Here is a 10,140-nt window from a genome sequence, read left to right as displayed (position 1 = left end):
ATAATAATAGATAAGCAACTTAAACTAAATTAAGTAGAATTGGCTCTCTTCCAAAATTGCTCCATATTAAAAAGCAAAACAAAAAATTAAAAAAAAAGTATAATGTATGTACCAATGACGAAATGAAATATATTCTAAAATCATGTAAATTAATCAAGTAGTTTTATTTTTGTAAAGAAAATCATTTTAAGCGATTAATGGAAATTTGTAGACATTACAGCATAAATCTTACAGGTTTGAATTATGTTATTTACCTTTGCTTTTTTTTTTTTTTAGATTCCTATCAAAATTGCAAGCAAGACAGCTGCTCTTTTCTTACTCAGAAAATTTGATTTTATTATTTAAAAATAAAACTACTTAATCAATTTATGATTTTTTGGAACATAATATTTTTGTTTTGACATGGGTACATACATCATACAGATTTTTCTTTATTTTTTTGTTTTTTTTAATATGGAAGAATTCTGGACAAGAACCATAGAATTTTCTCTGTGTGTGCGTGTGTGCAGGGTAAAAGTGTAAAAATTTATGATAGAATAGAAATTCCCTTTCACCCGAAGAGAGAAAAAAAAAAAAAAAAAGAAAAAATAAGAAAAAAAAAATTATCACACAATCATTTTTCCTGGTAATAAAATTGTTGCCAAACTATGACCAAAGCTTAGAAGACTTCTATAAAATGGAGGCAAGATTTGTAAAAGCTTAGTGTAGAGAAGACTAGGATCTGATCACACTAATTGGAAAAGAAAATAGCATGTTGAAAGATCTGAAATTTTCATGGAAGTCAGGAAAATGACAAAGCTGATAATTCTTTTTTTCTCTCTCTCATCGAAAAATCTTTTGCATTTTGCAAAATATTGTAAGCATAAAAATTAACACTTCCTTTTAATTGGTCAGATGATCATTAATTTTAAGAAATAAAAATAAAAAGGAAAGAAAATATGTGCATCATCCGTGACATGTCAATTGGAGACAAGCAGCTACAGGTGCTTTATTTACGACTTTCGCTAACAATACGGAGAATGTAGAGGAAGAGGTTGATGATATCCAAGTAGAGATTGATGGAAGCAACAATATATTCCTCAGGTGACAGCTTATGCATCATCATGTGAGTGTCATAAACGATGAAGAGTGAGAAGATGATGGCACCACCAATGGCTATCAAACGGTCCATCATGACGGTTGGGAAAAACATCTGTGAAAAAAAAAAAAAAATGATAAAAAGTTGATAGCAAAGTAAACAAAAACGCATTTTTATTTTGGAAATTGTGGAGAAGCAAGATATTAGATTAGGTAGTAGTGATAGGATGATTCTAATATTTTCTCCCCGCTCCCCCAATTCCAATGCAATTACCGATTCTGTTCTAAATGCCTGCTTCTGATACAATTTCAGATCCTTTTAAAATTTCTAAATATTTAATTATAAAGTAGTTTTTGTTTTCAGATTACCATTAAAAAAAAAAGACACGTAATATGTGTATATATTTTTGCAAATATAAAAATACACTTGTATCGAGGGATATATAGATCTTAGTTTTACTGATAGTTTAAAATCAATACTTAACATTTTATCATTAGTACCAGTTCCATCCTGAGCCCAATTTCATTCTTGATCTTTGTCCAAATCACATTCTTAGATCATTCGTAGACATTTATGCAGACGACACTACATTCTATGGCAACACTTCAAAGGCCAGCAATGACCAAAATCTTTCTGATTCTCTCTTTTCTGATCATGAGCATGTGGTGCAATGAGGAAAAAGGTGGCAGGTTAATTTTAATGCATCTAAAACGAAGCTTCTTTCTTTTCATCATAATTGCTCTCACCCCATCTTGCCCCCAATTAAAATGAATGGCTCTTGTCATGAGGAAACATGTATTGACAAGCTTCTGGAACTGACCTTCACTCCTAATCTGAAATGGAACACATGCATCAAATGTGTTGCCAAGATTGCTGGAAAAATGATTGGATCATTCTACCGCTCCAGTAGGTCTCTCACTGCTGATGTAATGTCCCAAACTTTCACAAAACACCCAACTAGCCACAACCATTATCAACAATTTCCCTCACTCTCTATCTGTGCTTAAATCTAAACGCAGATTCTATGAACAAAGCTTCTTTTCTGGAACTGCTTACCTGTGGAACACTGTTCCACTGACCTGCTTCCTATCCGATTACAATATGGTAGCCTTCAAGTCCAATGTAAACAAGTTCTTGTTGAGTCCATTTAAATAATCCAAATTCTACCCAATCTACACCATTAACAATTACTACACTATCACCTTTCATTCATTAAACTTTATCTTTGAGTGGCCCTTGGGTTTTGATAAGTGGTGACTCCTTTGTGAAGAAAAAAAAAATTAAGTTAAAAAAAATTGTTTTTAGCATCAAAAATATGCACCAATTTTTCCAATTCCGATAGCAGAAAATGTTCTGATTTTTTCGATTCATGATCACACTTAATAATCCTAGCAGTAATAGATTGTGTCCGCGAGCTTGTTAATGCCAAACTTTTTTCTGACAAACAATATGGATTTAGGTGAGCCCGTTCTATTGAGGGTATTCTAAAGATCATCTCTAAACATCTATACCCTACACAACACAAGGCTGGTGAAGCTAGAGTGGGAGACCTTAATATACTCGGAATCGGAGTCAGATAAAAAATTCCGACTCCTAGTACTCTTAGAAATCTGACTCCAACTGACTACAGCTAAAACCTCCAACTCTGCAACCCTGATTACTAGACAAATAATCAGATCATTCTTAGCAAAAAAAAAAAAAAAAAAAAAAAAAAAAAAAAAAGAGCCAGTTTAATAAACACTCTTCCTAATTCAATTGTGTCCAAGATAGGTATATTTGGTGATGACACCACTATTCCCAACATGTAGGCAAAACAAACATGCACATATCCCAAACAATGACTGAAGAATCCTTAGAAAATGACCTTTAAGTTTTAGTGGAATGGAGACATAAATGAATGGTAACATCCATTGCCACAAAGACAAAGCTCTTTCCCATTAACAATTCTAATACACCTTCTCATTCACTGATTGCCATGGCTAATAGCACCTACCTGAGAGTTTATCATTCAAACTCCTTGGTTTAACATTTACTAGTAACATGAATTGGAACATATACATAGAAAACATTGTCAATGCTGCTGCAAAAGAAGGTGAGCTCCCTTTAATGTGCTAGAAAATTTATCCCTCCTGCCTGTATCTTATGTTTTTACAAGGATACCATTCGCCTATATCTATATATCTATAAAAGTGAACGTGTCTGTCTGTCTGTGTGCGTGTATATTTCCCTACGCAATAACTGTCAATTTTAAGTCTACAGACTCGAAATTTGATATACAGGGTACTGAGATTTGGGAAAATCTTTGTAATCCGTTTTCGGACAGAAATTTAGCTGTTAAGGGGTCAAAGTTCAACGATTTGACCTTTGAAAACGCTACCAAACTCCTCTGACAATTTTAGGTATAAACACTTGAAATTTTAGATATAGGTTCCTTGGACATGAATGTAACTTAATAACTTGATTTGAGCCCAAAACAATAAATGTTAAGGGATCATAATAGAGGTGAAAGTTAAAAAAAATTTGACCTCTGCGGTCTCTACCAAATTACTAAAACAATTTCTGGTCTAAACATTTGAAATTTTACATAAAGGGTATTCAGAGATAGGGCAAGCTTTTTAATTGGTTTGGGTTGAAAATTTTTAGTTACCAATATATAAATGTATGTATGTATGTTTGCATGTCTGCCTAAAACTTTCGACAGAGGCGATGGATTTTTACAACATCAGTATCATTTTGAAGTTCGACCTTTCAGACGACAAATATTGAAAAATTGGCTAAAAACATTGATATCTTCACCTTCAACTGAGCACTTTTCTACAGGGGGGTGGGGTCTATTAAGGTGCAACATTATCTACTAAGCTCCAGGCCCCTGTCTTATTGTCACAGTGTTGTATTTTTATGGGTTTTTTTTTCAAGTATTTTAATGGAATGTGCTCCAATGAACTTATTGCACTAGTACCCCGTCAATATAAATACCCCCAGCAGACCTAACAATCAGCAAAATTCCACTCTCTCACAGTAGAGTTCCCCAGATGCCAGAAGGCTTTTTATTTTAATAGCTACTTTCATTAAACTGCCAGCCTTTGGAATTCCCTCCTTGCTTCGCTGATTGTACCAACATCTTGTTGCGCAACTTCCCACTTCAGATGCCCTTATATGTATGGCTCCTAATCTACAGTAACTCCTTTCGCTTCAGTGGTAATGAACTTTGTTTAGAGCAAATTAAAGTAGAAAGAAAAAAAAAACATATTACTGATAGACTACTGACTATGGAAACTCTCCTTCCCTATGGTGAATGTGTGTGGAGAAGGTGGCACAAAAAAATAAATAAATAAAAACAACTTGGCTGATAAATAGTACAAACATGTTTAAAATAATTTAATTAGTGAAATATTAATTTTGGTAAACAAAAAAATGAGCAAATTTACAAAGAAATTAATCGTTAAATTAATTGAACCGACTGATCAGTTTTTACCGAGAAAGTTAAAATTAAAAGAAAGACATTGAGTATGCATGTGGGGGGGGGGGGGGAATAGGATGTCATTCTTTGAAAAACAAGTTATCTAACTTCCCTATCTCCATCATGAATTGTTTGAAATCTTAGCCTTAACATTTTCGATTTTCAGAGAGAACTGTCATAACAACGTAAAAGAAAGCAAGTTCAGACAAGACAGAGAGATGAAGAGAAGAGGAAAAGAGAAAAAAAGAAAAAGAGAAGTAGTAAAAAAATACAGCAACCAAAAAGAGAAAAGATGGAAAGCAATTTGGTAGAAATGTTTTTTCCTGCAACAAAGAAAAAAAATAAATAAATAAAAATATATATAACTCGTGGCTCTATTAATTTAAATAGAAATATACATTTTCTGGCTTAAAAAAATGAACTCACATGCCTGCTTTTATTGTGTTTTTTTTTCATTAGTGAATTCAATCATTTATATCAATGAAAAAGATTTGTACAGATCTTTTCCAATAAAAAATATTCCACTTGAAACAAAACTGTTAAATTGGTAAAGCTGCATTCTATTGTTTTTAAACATTTTTTCTTCAAATTGTAGTTAATAATTTTCTCAGTTAAAAGTCATGTAATTAAATTAACTTGGAAATTAGTTGTTGTCTGCTTCGTTTACAATGTACAAAGAAAGTTGTATTAATAACTATATAAAAAAAAACAACTTTTATACCTGCAGAAAGCCAGCCAGAATCAAGACCCACAAAACTGCAAACAGGCTGAAAGGACAAAAAATGAATACTTAATTAAAACCACTTATAATACCTTCTTCAGTTAAAAATAAAGCACAAAGTCTTTACATTAATTACAAACAATTGTTCTCATTTACTTGCTGCTATTTTCAGGTTTCCACTATTATACAGGGTGACCCTAAAACAACGGGCTCCAACTCTAATTAGGCCCCGTTTCTTAGTATTTTGTCCGAATGAAATGAAACTTTGGTCATAACTAGTTTATTATATTCAAAACATCACATCAAAACACTAGGGTCTTTGGCCTTTTTTTTTTCTGTTCTACAGCATATGTTCTAGATGGCCTCCATTTAGCTTTTGTTTTTTTGGGGGTCACCCTGTATATATTTGTCTTCTTCAAGCATCTTTTAAAGTTGTCAGTTACTGTCTGGAAACTTTCCAGTTGAACACATTATTTAATCCAAACAGGGTAGACTATTCCCATGTCCAGTATCAATTCATTTTCCTTATGCTCCTTCATCAAGGATTTAACTAAGCCAGGTTACCAGTGAACAATCTATAGTGATTTTTCTTAGGGTTGAAGATACAACATATTGAAAAAAAAAGAAAAAAAAAAAAATTGGAATGTGCAATGACAATACCTCTGTAAAAGAGGCTGATTTAGAAACCCCAAAAATGTAATTAACAATGACAAAATAAATATGAAAAGTTCATCAAATGGAGTTATGCCTAGCCAAAATAATTCCTGTTTACAAATGTCCCTACCCTCCCTTTCTGACAATGGGAAGGTGGGAGACAGGGCGGCAGATAAATTAACTTTAAACCTACACAGAAAACTTAACTGCCTCTAAAAATTGAAAAATTTAATGTTAAATTGATATACATAATTGTTGTAGAGAAAGTACCGACACTCCTTTTAATTAACTATTTAGAATTATATAACAAAATCGATGATGCTAGCACAGTAGAAAGCATGGAGTCAGGCAGATATGTTTTATCTATAGAATTAAGTTGTCCATGTAGAAAGCAATAGTAAAGATGATTGTTCTGACACCATTCTGGTGAGATTGCAGAATAAAGGTCTCAGTGTGCATGAAGTATGGAATCAGCTAGACATAGACATCATGCACTACAATGGTTGTCACATTTTTTAATGCTGGTCCACAGGTGCAGCTACAGGATTTTCGATCTGTCAGCTGCTGCTACAAGACACTGCACATGTGATGCAGCAGCTAATCAGTGATTTTGCCACCTCTGGCCGATAATAATACTGCCCTGTTTAATCTGCAAATCAAACAGTTTATGGATGAATAGAGCATCCAATTCCAACTATACTATGCATACATGTCATCTGCAAATGTTATCATAGAGAAGTGTCATCAGACAGTAAAATCGATTGCTGCATAAAAGAGTTAGCCCATTATGGAAGCTGTGAATTGATATAATCTGCTCATTGATCTGCAAATCCGAAACGGCCTGAAGTTTCCTTCAGGGGACAGATGAAATTAATTTACACTCTGGAAGCTAATTGGATCAGTGTGTGACCTGATCAGCTTCCAGAGCATATTAATTTCATCTTTCCTCTGAAGGATTTCTCCAGCATGTTTTAGATTCAGAGATCAGTGAGCAGATTGTTCCCTGGCAAAAGCCAAGAGTTGATTTTAACAGCCGATGCCAAAACCAGAATCAATAATATGCATACATTTACATTATGACTACCTCACAAAATTAATACCATAAATATTTGAAGATATCAACAATTTAAAGCATAAAAACTTTTACTATAATGACTGGATTCAGAATTAAATAAACAGACGTGTTGTGATAAACAAAACTAAATTTTACTATAATGGTAATATGGTGTCTATTTATAACACTTTGTCAAAGTGTGCCTGCAGCAGTTTAATTTAGTGTTGCGCCTGAAACGTAAAAATAAATCTTATATACCTCAAGTTATGGGCTTAGAAAACATTTTAGGCCAAAATAAAAGGAATTGTATATAAGAATAGAAAAGCTAACAAGAGAAAAAGAGAAACATCTGGCCATAACTTACCTTGGTCCCCAACTGCTGAAATCTCTTTTACTCTGAAAGGTGTAGGCAGTAAGGCCGAGGGTGACAGCACATGTCAAAGCAAATGCTTCCATCACGGCTACTTTGTCATAAAAGGTCACTAGAAACAAGATGAAAAAATAAAAATTAAAACGTCCCTGCCAGAAATAAACTCAAGTGATTTTAGAGAGAGAGACTTTTCGTCAAATAAAATCTCCCTTTCCTAATGTGAGAGAAAAGCCAATACTTGGAACACAGGAATCAAACAATATCACCATGATCAACAACTTCTGGTGAACTCACCTTTTCCATCTGGGTTTTTTTTTTGTCAGTTGAGAATTGGTGATCGAACAACTGAGATCTCTTATATGTTATGAGACCCTTCTTTGGATTAAGAGTACGAGCCTTGGGAGTCTGATGCTTCAGCCTGTTCCTGTGACCTCATAATTGTAAGCTTGTTTTTGGATGAGGGCTTTATTGATGCTAGCCCCAAATGTTCTTACTTGAAACTTAACATTCAAAATTCATCACAGATGCTACATCATGCTACATCATATAGCTGCAACGTTGTATACAGGCCATACTTCTGCACCATGCTGCAGAGTAGTTACCTCCCTTACTTAATGAGAAAAGGTGATACCGTATTGAAAGGTGGAGATTGAAAAGTCAGCACACAAGAAGAGAGTTCATTCTGATCCACAAAACTTGCTTCAGTAGCCCCATCAGCATTTTCTGGTAGCAATAAATTAGTCCTTTCTCAAAAAGTAAACCCTGGGAGGTTGGATCTTTTAGAACTTAATAGAACCATACCTCGGCCTGACAAAAGCAAGGTTATCATTTACTCAAAAATAACCCAGACTGTCAGACTAATTGCCAAGGACATTCTTGACTGCAGAATTGGTATACTGTGCATTTGATTTCAAATGTTTGGTTTTTATTACATCATAATTTCTGTTGGAGTCAAAAACCTCACACATGATTGCCAGAATATAAAAATATTTATCCTTACAATATATATTAGAATACCCATGCTAGAGCAGGTAAAATTAATTCTCTAAACTAATTATGCTCTGCATGAGGTTTGAACGCATAGACTTTCTCTACGAACCACATGCTAAAGACCAAGTACAAGATAGTGCCGCTATTCATTCAATACATAAAGCAGATCCCAAATAAAGTTTGAACTTAAAACCTTTGTTTTTAAGTATGGTGTGCTAAAGACAAATGAAGAACTGTTTTCTCCTCTTTTTTAACCAGTGAAATTAAGAAAATTAAAATAATAGCCGGTGATAAGGGTGGCAGTATTAGGACTTCTGACTGTGAGGGGAAGAACTCCAACTCTTTATGATTAATAAAAAAAATATTTATCAGGATTAAATATTAAAATTTATGAAATCAGTTGAAAATAAAATTTTTTGTTTTAACAACATAAACTTATTTAAATAATAAATCACTGGAGAAGCAAATTTTATGTAGCTGGTAGTAAAATAAGCTATTGATGACAAAAATATAAGGAAAAAACATCTTTATTTCATGTATAAGATTTACATGTATGAATCACCTAAAATATAAAAAATAGTATGTATTTTATGTTTTCATAGTTTAAATAATACCTGTAATCTTATATAAGAAGTAATATTTAAATCAAAATTTATTTTTTGTTACTGAAAGGCACGGAGAACCTCAAAGTTCATGATAATTGTTGTAGCAAAATTAGATAAGTGTATGAAAAAATAGTGTTAAAAACTGTATTTTCCACATGAGATTAGATTAAGCAGAGAAATGGAAAATTCTATTAGAAGATAAAAGATTAGAATTAGGGCTACGTGCCATGGACAGAAAGTTCAAAGTGATGAAGACAGCAAAACTTTCCTATTTTGCAGGCAAGCTTATTAGATTTGAATACTCTCTTTTGGGGAGTGGGCAATGCATAATATTTAACTTTACAGTGCTGTAAAAAAGTTGAGCAAGTTATTTTCATCTTTTTTTTTGGTTGTTACCTTATTACTATGAAGCAAAAAATGGTGACAGTTTGTAAAACAAGAAAAAAAAAAGAGGAAGACAGAAAAAGTTCTGCTGCTCTATTGCAACTACAATGACCACCATTGCCACTTTTACCGAGATGTCAGTACCCATTGAGCTGACTACTTATAACATGTCAATGAGATGACACTGTTAAGCTGTTTATGATAGAGTCGAAGAATTGAGTTACCATTGTTATAGCCAGGCTAGAAATTGAATTATTTAAAAAATGATAAAATGTTTTTTTTTTCATAGTGGAGTGATTCCAAAGCAGTAAAAATCACTCAAAAGTGGATGATTGAATTAACAATGTTCAACAGAATTCAATAACCTATTATATTGTACTAAATGTCGTCAAAAGTATTGACACTGACATTTTGTTTATGTTTTGTACTGGTGTTTTTGATTATAAATTCAAGATTTTGATCTCCTCCATCTTTGTTGAATGGATTTTTAATATAACTATGTTTGATTCAATCTTAATTCTTTCCACCAATCTATATCTCATCTCTTGTTCTATTTTTTTTTTTTCTGTAAACATGTGAAATGCTGTATGTTTAATAAGATGCATAGTTGCAATGCATACACACAATAGACCTGCAATGAGAAATATTTAGCTAAGGGAGAGACCATCTAAGAAATGGATGACATCTTTGAAACAGTAATGTCCTCTTGAATACTGGGTTCCATGTGATATGACCCATTCGAGATTTTCCAAAGTAATATTAATACTAGATGATTGACCTGATGCTAAATTGTTTTTTTTTTACATCTATAGATTAACAGTTGA

General features: G+C 32.9%; 1 protein-coding gene across 1 annotated transcript in view; it reads right to left on the bottom strand.

Moving 5' to 3' along the window:
* Positions 1–937: 937 nt before the first annotated feature.
* LOC145292833 (protein lifeguard 4-like) overlaps positions 938–10,140 on the bottom strand; it is a 36,001-nt gene continuing 26,798 nt past the window's right edge. The window contains exons 5-7 of the mRNA XM_080138879.1: positions 7,332–7,449; positions 5,260–5,305; positions 938–1,192 (exon numbers count right to left, since the gene is read on the bottom strand). Coding sequence (XP_079995005.1) covers positions 989–1,192; positions 5,260–5,305; positions 7,332–7,449 — 368 coding nt within the window. The 3' untranslated portion in view covers positions 938–988. The remainder of the gene's footprint in view (positions 1,193–5,259; positions 5,306–7,331; positions 7,450–10,140) is intronic.

Source organism: Euprymna scolopes, chromosome 2, assembly GCF_053919585.1.
Source record: "Euprymna scolopes isolate OS-2025 chromosome 2, ASM5391958v1, whole genome shotgun sequence".
NCBI classification, from domain to species: Eukaryota; Metazoa; Mollusca; class Cephalopoda; order Sepiida; family Sepiolidae; genus Euprymna; species Euprymna scolopes.
This window is presented reverse-complemented; position numbering and strand designations above follow the sequence as displayed.